At 44.9% G+C, this 15,620-nt stretch overlaps 1 protein-coding gene across 4 annotated transcripts in view; it reads right to left on the minus strand.

Annotated features, from left to right (window-relative positions):
• Positions 1-15,620, minus strand: part of GDPD4 (glycerophosphodiester phosphodiesterase domain containing 4) — a 42,616-nt gene that overhangs the window by 24,197 nt on the left and 2,799 nt on the right. For 2 of the 4 annotated variants that reach the window (XM_079973807.1, XM_079973805.1), the window contains exons 2-3: positions 12,330-12,524; positions 10,536-10,639 (exon numbers count right to left, since the gene is read on the minus strand). In XM_079973807.1, the coding sequence (XP_079829933.1) occupies positions 10,536-10,639; positions 12,330-12,524 (299 nt within the window). Of the gene's footprint in view, positions 1-10,535; positions 10,640-12,329; positions 12,525-13,922; positions 14,064-15,620 lie in introns of those variants that run through there. The other 2 variants (XM_079973806.1, XM_079973808.1) reach the window with 2 other exon arrangements.

A 15,620-nucleotide genomic window follows, 5' to 3' on the forward strand; every position in this document is an offset into this window, starting at 1 on the left:
TTTAGAAGAGGCAGAGGAACCAGAGACGCATTGCAAACATGCGCTGGATTACGGAGAAAGCTAGAGAGTTCCAGAAAGACATCTACTTCTGCTTCATTGACTATACAAAAGCCTTTGACTGTGTCGACCACAGCAAACTATGGCAAGTTCTTAAAGAAATGGGAGTGCCTGATCACCTCATCTGTCTCCTGAGAAATCTCTATGTGGGACAAGAAGCTACAGTTAGAACTGGATATGGAACAACTGATTAGTTCAAAATTGGGAAAGGAGTACGACAAGGCTGTACATTGTCTCCCTTGCTTATTTAACTTGTATGCAGAATTCATCATGCAAAAGGCTGGGCTGGATGAATCCCTAGCCGGAATTAAGATTGCTGGAAGAAATATTAACAACCTCAGATATGCAGATGACACAACCTTGATGGCAGAAAGTGAGGAGGAATTAAAGAACCTTTTATTGAGGGTGAAAGAGGAGAGTGCAAAATATGGTCTGAAGCTCAACATCAAAAAAACAAAGATCATGGCCACTGGTCCCATCACCTCCTGGCAAATAGAAGGGGAAGAAATGGAGGCAGTGAGAGATTTTACTTTCTTGGGCTCCTTGATCACTGCAGATGGTGACAGCAGTCACGAAATTAAAAGACGCCTGCTTCTTGGGAGAAAGGCAATGACATACCTCGACAGCATCTTAAAAAGCAGAGACATCACCTTGCTGACAAAGGTCCATATAGTTAAAGCTATGGTTTTCCCAGTAGTGATGTATGGAAGTGAGAGCTGGACCATCAAGAAGGCTGATCGCCAAAGAATTGATGCTTTTGAATTCTGGTGCTGGAGGAGACTCTTGAGAGTCCCATGGACTGCAAGAAGATCAAACCGATCCATTCCGAAGGAAATCAGCCCTGAGTGCTCATTGGAAGGACAGATCCTGAAGCTGAGGTTCCGATACTTTGGACCCTGCCCTCCTGAACCTGCCACCCGAGGCTGTCATCTCACTTGCCTAATTGTAGGGCCTCATGGACGTAGAGAGACAACAGGACTGTACAAGGGTCCCTGATTATAAAATCATAGAAAATGGGAGATACCGTATTTTTTGCTCTATAAGACTCACTTTTTCCCTCCTAAAAAGTAAGGGGAAATGTGTGTGTGTCTTATGGAGCGAATGCAGGCTGCGCAGCTATCCCAGAAGCCAGAACAGCAAGAGGGATTGCTGCTTTCACTGCGCAGCGATCCCTTTTGCTGTTCTGGCTTCTGAGATTCAGAATATATTTTTTTTGTTTTCCTCCTCCAAAAACTAGGTGCGTCTTCTGGTCTGGTGCATCTTATAGAGCGAAAAATACGGTACCTAGCCGCTCCAGCAGCATATCTCTATTTCCTTACATCCAGAAACGCAAGAAGGGCTTTTGCTCTTGCTAGAAGCTCAGCCTTGCCCTCACCGGTTCTGGAAGACTCCTATAGAAAAGTCCCGTATGCACAAAGACTTTGCGCCTGCCCATTAGGGGAAATAGGAAGCCTCAAACATAAATTTTTAAGATGTCTTTTTTATGTTGAGATTCGTAGAGACACCATTGATCCTTTGCTGAAGAGGCTTGCCGATCTTTCAGACAAGTCTAAACTTAATTTTCTCCTCTTAGGCAAAGATCATAAGACGACCTGGCTGGTAGCCAGATTCTGCGCCCAGATTTGCAGGCACAGGTCATCTCTAGAATAAAATAGCTTACTAGGGAAATGCTGAAGTTGCCCTTTGGGGCACCTCAGGGTCAATTTTTTATGGTAGCCCAAATCTCAGTTGTACAGGTGTATGTATATATTTCATAGAATCATAGAATCATAGAATCATAGAGTTGGAAGAGACCACAAGGGCCATCGAGTCCAACCCCCTGCCAAGCAGGAAACACCATCAGAGCACTCCTGACATATGGTTGTCAAGCCTCTGCTTAAAGACCTCCAAAGAAGGAGACTCCACCACACTCCTTGGCAGCAAATTCCACTGTCGAACTGCTCTTACTGTCAGGAAGTTCTTCCTAATGTTTAGGTGGAATCTTCTTTCTTGTAGTTTGGAACCATTGCTCCGTGTCCGCTTCTCTGGAGCAGCAGAAAACAACCTTTCTCCCTCCTCTATGTGACATCCTTTTATATATTTGAACATGGCTATCATATCACCCCTTAACCTCCTCTTCTCCAGGCTAAACTGTTGATTAGCAGTTTCCAAGTGCACAGCGGAGTGATGAGGAATACGTGCTCATACTCTAAGTTGCTTTATTTACATTTCAAAGCTGGTAAATTACAGAAAAACATCTTGTCTCTGCCGGAGCAGAAAATGCATCCTCTCTCCTCTGAAGCACGGAGAGAATCACACTGAGAGAACAGTGAAAAACAGGAAACCAGTGTACGTCACATCCAGCCTCCCCTTTCCCGTGGGAAACACAACAGCAATGCTGTCTGTGGAATGTAAACATTGTCTTGTGACAAGCCTTTCGCTGCACAGTGAAGAGAGCAGAAACCAACATCCTCCCCCTTTCTGTGAACACCACTGGGCAGCGTGTTCGTACAATATCAGTACAAACCCAACTTCTGCACATAGGTACAGTGTTGATCCCTTGATACAATCTTGGACAATACATCAGCAGGAATTTCATTACCTGGCATATAGGACACCGTTACGAGTCCCTTCTGAATACGTTCCCTAGCATGTTGCAACTTCAATTGCAAGTGCTTCGTGCTTTGCTTACAACCTTCAGAATTCAGCAAAGCCAAACATGCTTTGTTGTCCTGGTAAACCTGGATTGGACATTTGACAGGAATTTTCATGTCTTTGCACAATTGTAACAACCATTCACAATCCTTAAGTGAATAAGACAGTGCATTCAGTTCAGCTTCACAAGTACTTAAGCTAACTGTTGTTTGCTTCTTGCATGACCAATCAAATAGACCCTGATTGTACATGTAGCAAACTCCAGACGTACTTTTCCTGTCTGTAGTGTCACTTCCAAAACTTGCATCTGCAAATATCTCAAGACCACCAGACTTCTGATTGTTAAATCTCAGTCTGTAATGCATAGTGCCTTTCAAATACCGCGCTATGCGTTTCAGAGCTTGCCAATCCTTAACAGTAGGATTGTTGACTTGTCTGCTTAGCAAATTACAGCTAACAGCAATGTCTGGTCTTGAACATCTGGCAATGAAGTTTAGCTTGCCTAGCACACTTCTGTACAGTGTAGTGTCAGAAAATGCTTCTTCAGTGTCATCTACCTGATAACCTGTTGTCATCGGTGTGTCTACAGGGTTAGCATCCATCAGGTTTAGTTTGCTTAACACAGCAGCAATTTTCCGTGACTGGTGTACTAGAATGTTACCATCTTGATCTCTCTCTATTTCCAGAGATAGGTAGTTGTTTACCTCACCAAGATCTTTCATGTCAAAGTGTTCTTTCAGTTGAGCTAGGGCGTTATTGTACATTGTGACATCTTTCCAAAAGAATAAAAGATCATCAACATAAAACAAACAATACAGTTTCTTTTGCCCCTCCTCTTTGACAAATACACATGGATCAGCTTTCCCTTGCTTAAAACCTAGAGAAAACAATACCTCAGTGAGTTTTGTGTGCCAACACCATGCACTTTGTTTGAGACCATAAAGGGACTTTTTCAGAGCACAAACAAATCCCTGTTTTACCTGTACGCCATCAGGTGGAAGCATATAAAATGATTCATTTAGAGATCCGTACAGAAAAGCTGTATTCACATCATGGTGACTAATGTGTAGATTCTCCTCTGCAGCTAGCTTGAGCATAAGCCTAATGCTCTCATACCTCACTGTGGGTGAGTAGGTCTCATGATAGTCTTCACCTGGTACCTGTGCAAAACCTCTGGCTACCAATCTGGCTTTGTGTCTGACTATCTTGCCATTTTGATCAGTCTTCGCTTTGAAGACCCATTTGCTTCCAAGCAGTTTCATTCCTGGAACTACTGGAACAAGTTCCCATGTTTTGTTCCTTTCCAAGGAATCAAGCTCAGCTTTCATGGCATTTAACCATGGCTCAGCTTCCTTTGAATCCAAATCCTGGATTTCTTGGAAACTTGAAGGTTCAAATACCTTCTTGGAGCTCTTAACAGCTGTTACTGCTATCTTAGCAAACTCATCAGCAAATCTCTTTGGAGGTCTGCCTTTTGTGGCTTTTTGTGACCTGCGAATTAGCCTTAGGTCTTCAACACTCTCCTCTTCCTTCTTGGGAGAAAAGCGACCTATTGTGAACAATGGTTCCTCCAATTCCTGATCAGAGCTTTCAGAGGGTCGCATAGAGGCTTTCGCACTCTTGAAATCCTCTGAATCACCTGATTCAGTTTCAGACTCAGAATCAGAACCTTCATCAGTGGGTGTGGGTTGTTGTGGTTGCTTTTGACTATCCTCAGTCTCATCACTGTCATCAGGATAACATTGAAAAATTCCCACATTCTCCCCCCACTTGGCATTGTACTCAACACTTCTTGTGAGCTTAATTGTCTTAGAGTCAGTCATCCTTATTCTGTAAGAACCTTTCTCATAACCTAGAAAGATACCATGCAAACCATGCTTGTCTAACTTGGAGTTTTGTGGTGAGTGAACCCACATGTCAGAACCAAAAATTTTCATGTGTTTGATGTATGGCTTCTTGCCAAACATCTTCTCATAGGGGGTACAACCAATCGCTGAAGATAACCTGCGATTATAACTGTAAGTGAAACATGAGAGAGCTTCGGCCCAATAACTCTCTGGAAGATTTGCATCATGTAGCAAGGTTTTTAACCCTTGAAGCAATGTCTGATTTGCTCGTTCCGCAAGCCCATTCTGCCATGGCGAGCGAGGACTAGACAAATCGTGTTGAATTCCTTTCTCAGACAGAAAAACTTCAAACTGCTGAGAAGTGAATTCCCCCCCGCGATCAGTGAAAAGAATCTTTACCTTCTTACCATGCACATTTCCCAACCAAGCACAGAATTCCTTGAACCTAGGAAAAGCCTCTGATTTCTGCTTGAGATTGTACACATGAATATACCTGGAAAATGCATCAATGAGAACCATGAAGTACCTATTTCCTCCCAAAGAGGGCGCTAGTGGTCCAACCAAATCAGCATGAACAATTTGGTATGGTTCTGTAGCTTGCCTACTAGACACCTTACCTTTCGCAGCCATTTTCACCTTGTTTGCTGCGCATGCCTTGCACTTCATGTGGTACCTGCAGGGTTTAATAGTCATACCTTCAACCAAGGCAGGCATTTTAGATACTGCCTCAAAACCCAAATGACCTAATTTTTGATGAAAATCATGAATACTTTCTGCATGCAAACTTTTGTTAGAACCTGCAATGCAACAAGTGTCATCCTGCACAACATCATCATAATACAAAACATATAAACGATCAACATATTCAGCATACAATACATAATCATTTTTCTTTGTGATGATGCACCTTTTGTTCTTAAAGGAAACGTCAATGTTCCGCTCATTCAGCTGTCCAACGCTGAGCAAATTATGTTTGGCATCTGGCACATAAAGTACATTCTGTATCGATAAGTTCAAACTGTGAAGAACAACAGTTCCGTAGCCTTTACTGGGAATTGTGTGGTCATCCGCCTGGTGAATCGCACCTTCCTGCGGTGTAAAAGACACGAACAGTCGCTTATCGTTGCACATGTGGTGCGTAGCTGCTGAATCAACAACGAAGAAAGATCTAGATGTCTTCTGGACCTCTGCAACTTTTGGAGTGAAGCGTGAGACCATTGCCTTGTGCTGCGTTGTCCTGGACACCGGACCTTTGCCTTTGCCTCGGCCTTTTCCATGCGATGAGCTTCTGCTGCGCTGCTCTGTCTTGGCCCTGGGATATTTGCATTCCCTCTTCATATGGCCTAGACGTCCACAGGAGTAGCATTTCACTGCCTTCAAAGCTTTGGCGCCATCTGGTGGTTCCACTGCACTCAGGGATGACGTCTGTAAAGACTCCCCCTTTCCCATGCAGCTATCACCCTGGCAATCTGCTTCATTCTGAATCATGGCAGTATCACAGGCTACTCTGAGCTGAGCATGTGGCTGATTGGCATCAGATTCTCCATTTGCATCAGCCAGCCTTCTGCAGCTAGCCATCTTATGCAGCTTGTTGAAATAAAACATAGTAGATCCAGCTTCTGTCCTTAAGTGTGCCTCTCTCAAAGCGTGCCAAATTTCTCTGGCTGAGGTCTTATCACGCAATAGACAGAGCTCTTCTGGGGATACTATCAATGTAAGAGTTCCCCTTGCTTTGGAATCTTTAGCCTTCCATGCATCTGTAATTGGAGCTGGGGGGGTGTCTGTAATAACTTCAAACAGACCCTCTTTCCGCAGAATAGCCTCTGCATAGATAACCCAGTCCACATAGTTTTTCTTATTGAGCTTGGGAATCCCACAAGCATCCTGAAGGGCCATCATGACTCTGGCATTAGCCTTCTGCATCATCTCTGCTGCTTTAAACAAGCTGCTTTATACAAGCTGCATCTCTGCTGCTTCAAGCCTCATTCCAAAGGCAAGTTCAAAAGTGCTTTCTCTCTGCTGCCCTAAATCATGCTGCGTCACTTCTGCAGCTGCTTCAGCCCTTTTAAAAGTTACTTTCGATTTCCCCAGCATAGCCATTGCCTGTTCCCGGCAAACGGACATAAAAGTTCAAAGTCCAGCCATAAAGCCATTAATTAGAAGCTGGCAGGCTGCCCGGAGCAGTAGCACATACCTCATCAATCATCTTGACGCGCAGATACCGTCCGATCCGTCCCTTTGCATGCCGATCCTTTTGCCGGCATCAGATGACTGCGTCTTTCTTCTGGGCCATAACCAAAATGTTGATTAGCAGTTTCCAAGTGCACAGCGGAGTGATGAGGAATACGTGCTCATACTCTAAGTTGCTTTATTTACATTTCAAAGCTGGTAAATTACAGAAAAACATCTTGTCTCTGCCGGAGCAGAAAATGCATCCTCTCTCCTCTGAAGCACGGAGAGAATCACACTGAGAGAACAGTGAAAAACAGGAAACCAGTGTACGTCACATCCAGCCTCCCCTTTCCCGTGGGAAACACAACAGCAATGCTGTCTGTGGAATGTAAACATTGTCTTGTGACAAGCCTTTCGCTGCACAGTGAAGAGAGCAGAAACCAACATAAACATGCCCAGCTCCCTTAGCCGTTCCTCATAAGGCATCGTTTTCAATTTTAACTCATGCCCTATTGCTGCAATCTGCACCGGTATTTTATATTTTATATTTTATATTTTATATTTTATATTTTATATTTTATATTTTATATTTTATATTTTATATTTTATATTTTATATTTTATATTTTATATTTTATATTTTATATTTTATATTTTATATTTTATTGTGTTATGTTATGTGAGCTGGTCTTTGACCATAATAAATTATCTAATCTAATCTAATCTAATAGTAGGGCCAGTTGTGCCTCGCAGGCATTTTGGCTCCAGCAGCAGCCTGCCTGAGGGTTGCAGAAAGAAGATGGACAAGAAAAAGTTGGATTTCAGAAAGGGTCGCCTACTATTACTGCGTTTCTCAGTAAGGAATCCCTGGGTTTCCCAAGACACAGTATAAAAACCATTATATGTCAGGCTTCAGCCTCCCACGGTGGCAGCCAAGAAGTAGTTAAACAAGAGAAGTTCTTACCAAGTCTTTTATCCAATATTCACAGAGAGAGAGAAATGCCATCTCTTTTAGATAATGGCGTTGCTCCAAGTAAAGTCCCACCCCCTCCGTCTCTTATTCTGCGTCATCCCAGCGTCGCCTGATCTGAGCTTTCTGTTCTCCTACTCTCAATGCCCGTCTCAATGCCACTTGAGGGCAGATACCAAAAGATTCCAACTGAGAAACAACTCTGCCCCTGTGGAGATGGCAATCTGGAAACAGTGACTCATGTTCTCCTATCTTGTCCCCTTTATAAAGATCTGAGGAATGAGATCATCACCCCACTCTCACTTGCCATTCCAGGCCGCCCATCTGCGGCCACATTTGTTCTTTCCAAAATGATCAGACAACAGCAAAGGTTAGAATGAAGCTATGTGGTTTTAGCAGTAATGTTATAAAGGATTGAGTAAAAATGGGTTGTTAACAGGTCAGAATGTAAAGTTACAATATATTAAGATAAATTAGTAAGATAAAAACAAAGAAGGAAAGGATTTGCTGAAACAACTAATGAACTAGAATACAAAAAAGGGAGGTGTGAGGAGGTCAAGGAAACAAGCAAATGATAGATAAGATATGGAAAGATGGATTTGTTTTTAATTGTTTTTATTTTTTTCTGTATTTTGTATTTTCTGTTTTTCTTTTTCTTTCTTTTTTATTCTTGTAACTTTTTGAAACACCAATAAATATTATATATATATATATATATATATATATATATATATATATATATATTAAAAGACAACAGCAAAGGTTGCTAGGTTTATCGAGGGTGCAATGAGATTAAGGGCCACCATCTGAACCATAATCTTGGTCATTTGAATGCCCTTTTTACCCATTGTCGTCTTTTTAATTGTATATACAGTGGTACCTCAGGTTACAGACGCTTCAGGTTACAGACTCCGCTAACCCAGAAATAGTACCTCGGGTTAAGAACTTTGCTTCAGGATGAGAACAGAAATCGTGCTCCGGCGGCGCGGCGGCAGCGGGAGGCCCCATTAGCTAAAGTGGTGCTTCAGGTTAAGAACAGTTTCAGGTTAAGTACGGACCTCCAGAACAAATTAGGTACTTAACCCAAGGTAGTACTGTATTGCTTGTTTTATGTTGCTATGGCCGTTGGCTAATGCGAATAAAGTTTATCTATCTATCTGCCCGTCGGGTCCTGAGGGGGGGGGGGGCATCAGGAATGCTTTCCAAAGAAACTGAGTCTGTCAGCTGTCTCTCCCCTGTTGTGTTTTCTTTCTCCTGCCCCTCCCAATATTTCTCAGCTTCTCCCCTCTGCAGCCTTCTGCAAACCACTGTTGTAAATCTCGGGAAGCTTCAGGAGGAATGTAAGCATTTCACTCCTCCGTTGCTGATGTGTGATGGTTATCATCATCATCATCATCATCATCATCATCATTTTTAATTTGTATACCGCCTTTCTATCTTACAGTACTCAAGGCGGTTTACAAGCTGAACAAACAAAAAAAATGTACCTCTTACAACAATCTAATGCAATACAAAAATGTGATAATAAAACACAACTTTAAAATAGGCAAGCTCCGTCAAAAAAGTAACATTCAACAATCATTAGAGTAGTATAAAATAATAATATCAACATATAAAAGTTAAACAGAAATCCACTCAACAGTTACAATAATATCTAAACAATAATCAATAAAACAACGGCAAGCCACAGTACATAAAACAATACAATACACATTGAGAAGCAGAGAGTGGGGCAAGGCAGGTGGAAGGTGACCTTGCCTGGTGGAGTCTTTTATTTTATATACTTTCTAGGCTTGGCAAACCTGAGAGCTAGCCTTATCTCTTCCGCTCTGTTGTGTTTTTGTACTTTTTCCTTTCTGTTCTCTCTCGGAGCTGAAGTGAGAGGACACCATGATCACTTTGTCCTGTATATAAAGGTAAAGGTAAAGGGACCCCTGACCATTAGGTCCAGTCGTGGCCGACTCTGGGGTTGCGGCGCTCATCTCGCTTTACTGGCCGAGGGAGCCGGCGTACAGCTTCTGTTTACCTTCTCACCAGAGCGGTACCTATTTATCTACTTGCACTTTGACGTGCTTTCAAACTGCTAGGTTGGCAGGAGCAGAGACCGAGCAACAGGAGCTCACCCCGTCGCGGGGATTCAAACCGCCAACCTTCTGATCGGCAAATCCTAGGCTCTGTGGTTTAACCCACAGCGCCACCCGCGTCCCTTGTCCTATATATAGTGCTTAATAAAAGCTTCGAATGAGCACACCAGTCTCCAGTTTGTTTCTGCTGAACTCTGCTGAGTGTGTGTGCACATAGGCATCTGCTATGTGTCCCTGGAGTGTGCCAGAACCGATGATTTATGGACGTCCAGGAGCTGCGCAACTTTAGGAAGATGCCCGGAGAGGTACGGTATGTCTCATCTCAAGGGCTGTGTGGACGCCCCAGCGTAATCTGACAATCTGACAAGAAGGTCTCTACCATTCTTCCTCAGTCCAGTCCCTGACATTATCTTAGACCAGGGGCTCCCAGACTGCGGTCTGCAGAACACCAGCATTCCACAGGCTTCATTCCCATGGTCCACGTCCTATCTTTGAAAAACAATGGCAATGTGGACCCTGCGGGTGTTTATGTAATTCAAAATTGTAACACAATAACATACAAGAAATAAAAGCTGCAGTACATACCCAGTTAAAAATATCGCAGCACCCTTTTCCGGCCACTTCTGGGTCACCACAATGTGCACATGTGTGGTTGTGCGCCAATTGGACACGTGTAAATCGGTCGTGGTGGTCTCTACTACCAGTTCCCCCACTCCTAGAAGCAACCCTTTAAGGATGTTGCTTTCCGAGGTCAGATAACCAGGGCACCTACCAGTCAAAATTATGGTAGTCATTCTTGGTTTCTCCCCACAGGTACAGAAAGACGAACCAAAGGCAGAACGCCAGGCACACCAAGAGGAAAAAGATGCACTCCCTCTGGAAACAAAGGGGAAAAAAACCCGAATGAGATGTCAGTAATTATAAAAATAAAAGCTCTTTTTTTCAACTGAAACTGAAAGTTCCTCTCCTCTGCAAATGTCCAAAATGGCTGGCAGCCCCTGGTTTGGGTTGAATAAGAAAGCTTTCTCCTTATCTTTTATTCTTTTATTCCCCTTCCTTCCCTCCCCCTCCCCTTTTTATGAAGATTACCCGCTCTGGGATCCCACAGCTAATTCTCCCCTGGTCTCCCTGCTGGCCCAAATAGGACTAATTTAGACAGCTAGCCCTGGTGATCATCTAATGTTTATTGGATGGATTCCCCCCCCCCCAAATTGATTTTTGAATTCTGAATTTATTGTTATTCACATTTTATACTGTATTTTATGCTGTTTTTGTTGTTGCATCAATTAAGTGTTTTAAATTTGTTGTTAGCCGCCCTGAGCCCGGTTTTTGAACCGGGAGGGGCAGGGTATAAATAAAATTATATTATTATTACTACTACTACTACTACTACTACTACTACTACTATTTACAGAGGTTATTTCTTTAAAATGTTCTCATGCATTATTTATTTATTTCATTTGCTAGTCGCTTTGCCTTGCCCAGGGAGACCCAAAGTGACGTAAAGCCAGACAACCAGACAGACTGGGAACATCGCGCCCCCAATAGATACATTAAAAGCAAGAGAAATGCATTTAAAACATCCCGCCCACTTCTAAAAGGCCACGGACTGTTAAAGGCCAAAGAGGAGAGTTTTTGCCTGGCGTCTAAAGATACGTCGGTGGATGTGGGAGAAAGTGGGGAGGGGGGGAGAGAGGGGAAAGGATTGCTCAAAGACAGCAGTGGAGCAAGTCGATTGGGCGCCTGGGGAGGCACGCATGCCCTGTGCCCAGGGGCGGGGCCAGCCGCCCGCGAGGCGGGGCGAGGTGGGGCAACGGGCCTCCGAGCTGTCTGCCTGCCTCCTCCCACTCAGCCGCCCTACAGCTGGGGGGGAGGCGGTGGGTGGACCATTTGGGGCACCGCAAAGCCTGCGGGCACCCAAGCCGTGTCACTCCCAGGAGATACGCGTGGATCGGGTTTACTGCTGGCCCCGCGGTGAGCGCCGCCCGGCATTTTGTCACCCCCTCAGTGGTGACACCTGGGCCGACACCCCACCACCACCACACACCCCTTCCTCCACCCCTGCTCAGAGAATGAAAAGATGGAGAGAGACAGGGGAAGGAAACAGGAGGAGGAGGAGTGTGTACAGTGTACATGTTTTGGCCCACTCGCTTTGAGCTCTGACCACCACCTGCCCGTGCCTCAGCCAGTTCCCCCAAAAGGAATAGGGCCGTTGGGCAGAGGAAGGGAGCAGTGGTGTAACCTGGGAGCACCACAGGGCCGTATGCAAAATTGTTAGGGGCACAGGCTCCATTGAAAATGGCATCTCCGTGTGAACCAGGAAGTCACCTCTCCAGACAATGGAATAACTCTTGTTTTTTTTATTTCTATGGCTGCAGTCTCCTTGGTGATGTGGACACCATTAGACAATTGAATGTGCATGCATTTACCTCACTCCCACGTACCCCCTTCTGAGCAGCCCTGGGTGTCGGCCACCCACGCTACACCACTGGGAGAGAGGGGCGAGGTTTTCCACCAATGCGCTGGTACTTATTTCTTAAGGAATCTAACGGGAATCTGCATTCACCCTGCAGCAGCAGCACTGGCCCCGCTCGATCCTGTTCTGGCGATCCCGTTGCCACTGACAGCTGTACAAGCCAGCCAGGCAGCGGATGAAGCATCGGTGTTCATAACGATGCAGCAAACTCATCCAAGGTTTCCTTAGTTGTCCAACAGTGACGAGGCGGACGTCCATTTCTGGGTCTTCTACATTATCCGCCACCTGAAATAAGAACTGAGAGTCAACTGTTTTTGTTCAGGTCTTTGCGTATGCTACAGCGAGAGGCCAAAGGGGAATATAGGACCCTGTCTCCTAAGGGTTCCTAATTTGTTTGTTTTTTTAAAAAAATCACATCTCTAGTCTGTTGTGAAGTGTGCAGCTTGTGCACATACTTTCTCTTCACGCGTGCAACCCTCTTTCGACTTCAAGTCCTGAGCATGTCCTAAAACTGGTACTTTATGGAGTCGGAGAACACCACTGAGTAATAATAAAAATTGCAATAATTTTATTATTTATACCCTGCCCATTTGGCTGGGTTGCCTCAGCCACTCTGGGCGGCTTCCAACACATGTAAAAACATAATAGAACATTAAATATTAAAAACATTCCAATACAGGGCCGCCTTCAGATGTCTTCTAAAAGTTGTGTAGTTCTTTATCTCCTTGAAATTTGACGGGAGGGCGTTCCACAGGGCAGGTGCCACCACTGAGAAGGCCCTCTGCCTGATTCCCTGTAGCTTCACCTTTTGCAGTGAAGGACCCACTAGAAGAACCTTGAAGATGGACTTCAGTGTCCAGTGTCCAGGGTGGAGACACTCCTTCAGGTATACTGGGCTGAGACCGTTTAGGGCTTTAAAGGTCAGCACCAACACTTTGAATTGTGCTCCTAAACATACTGGGAGCCAGTGAAGATCCTTTAGGACTGATGGTCCCAGAAGCCGGTCCCTGTCACCCATCTAGTAGCTGCATTCCAGGATTAAATCAGAAACCAGGACAGCTTCTCTAAATCAGGGATGTCCCTGGAAAATAGGGCACTTGGAGTGTCTGATTTACTTGTTTGTATTGTGATTTTAAGCGGGTGGCACTGTGGGTTAAACCACAGAGCCTAGGACTTGCTGATCAGAAGGTTGGCGGTTTGAATCCCCGCAACGGGGTGAGCTCCTGTTGCTCGGTCCCTGCTCCTGCCAACCTGGCAGTTCGAAAGCACATCAAAGTGCAAGTAGATAAATGGGCACCGCTCCGGCGGGAAGGTAAACGGTGTTTCCATGCACTGTTCTGGTTCGCCAGAAGCGGCTTAGTCATGCTGGCCACATGACCCGGAAGTTGTACGCCGGCTCCCTCGGCCCATAAAGCGAGATGAGCACCGCAACCCCAGAGTCGGCCACGACTGGACCAAATGGTCAGGGGATCCTTTACCTTTACCTTTAAACATCAACCAGAGGCTTTGCTATGAGCATAATATACATTTTTAAGTGCAGGAACCTTTTCAGGAGAGCCTAGTAGAGTCTGCTGTTCTCCTACAGACAGAAGGGTCCCCACCCAGGTACTATGCAATCCGGAATAAATTGACTGATCTGATTTATGTACCCTCAAGGAAGCCAGTTCCATTCCCTGTCCTTACCCAATGTACTTCGGTTGCTACTCAATCCAAGGTATCTTCCTGCCAAGAAATCAACATTGCAGCATCCACAGGCCTCCCAGTTAAGCACTTAAACTGCCACAGAACCTTCTAATGTGTTGGAACAAGCACTATTGCAACTTTCAAAAAATTCCAGTTCACCATGAAAAATGCTTAGATTAGGACAATAGTTCAGAAAGTGGCCAGATTGTAGAGTCCAGAACATCTGTAGGGCAGCAGTTTTTGGAAAGGTTGGCCAAGAGGAACCAAGTTGGTTTTTGTTCTGATCAGCTGGCAAAATGGCCTTCTCAGCTTCTTTCCCTTGGACCCTTAACAAACTACACTTCCCATAATTCTTTGGGAAAGCCATGGCTGTTTAAAGCGTCACGATGCAGATAGGACTTTAGGCAAATGCAACCCAGAGGTCGTGCTGTGCATGCTGCTGAAGAATGCCACGTTTAAAATAAAAGTTTTGGCATGAAAGAAATCACTTTTCCCACTTACATTTGCATGCCCCTCAGAAGATTGGTAAGGGGGCATTGGGGGCATTTTCACAAGGCCAAACCATATCACAAAAAGGGAGCTCCCCATTTCATCTCTGTCCTCTAAAGGCCTTCAGCCTGTCCCCAGTTATTATTACATTTAACACAGGACCAATGAACTTGTGGTCCTCCAGATATCTGTCAGGAGCTCATCCTACACTCGAGTAGGACCCTGGTAGAGACACATGCCCGACTGGCATGTTCTCTCCCTCCTGGTCTTTCGTTCGGGAGCTTCTAAAGCTTTCTTCTGCCCGAACATCACAGCGACCGATGCCAACCGACACCGGCACACTTAGGGATTCGCAGAGTCTTTGCAGCTTGCGTAACAGACCTCAGCAACTCAGCATTTTGGCTAATCTACCTTGTTTACATATAAACACACATGGAACACTGCAACATGGCTCCCTCTTTCTCTAGCATCAGACAGCAAAGAGAAAAAGAACAAAGGACAATAGTCCCACTTCATGGAACACAGTAATAATAATTATTATTATTATTATTTATATCCCGCCCTCCCCAGCCGAAGCCGGGCTCCTGTCTCCATCACTTCCCACTCTGTGGAATCAAAACATATACTGTCATGTGATAGACAACAATCCCATGACTGCAATCATGGAGCAGGAATTCTAAAAATATCATCCACCAGATATTTTTCATCTGGCCTTCACCATAAGTTCCTAAGGTATGTTACAATAATCAGCAACATTAGGAACAGTTTAATACAACGCACAATCACAAAAGGGATGCAGGTGGTGCTGTGGTCTAAAATACTGAGCCTCTTGGGTTCAGCAGTTCAAATCTCCGCGATGAGGTGAGCTCCCGTTGTTCGGTCCCTGCTCCTGCCAACCTAGCAGTTCGAAAGCACCCCAAAAAGTGCAAGTAGATAAATAGGTACTGCTCCGGCAGGAAGGCAAACAGCATTTCCATGTGCTGCTCTGGTTCGCCAGAAGCGGCTTAGTCATGCTGGCCACATGACCCGGAAGCCGTACGCTGGCTCCCTCGGCCAGTAAAGCGAGATGAGCGCTGCAACCCCAGAGTCAGCCACGACTGGACCTCATGGTCGGGGGTCCCTTTACCTTTACTACAAACTAAACTACTGGCTTGCATGAGTGTTACAGCTCCCTATAGAGAATTCTCTCTTGCAGGCTACCACCCCCTC

Source organism: Podarcis cretensis (assembly GCF_951804945.1).
Source record: "Podarcis cretensis genome assembly, chromosome: 4".
NCBI lineage: Eukaryota > Metazoa > Chordata > Lepidosauria > Squamata > Lacertidae > Podarcis > Podarcis cretensis.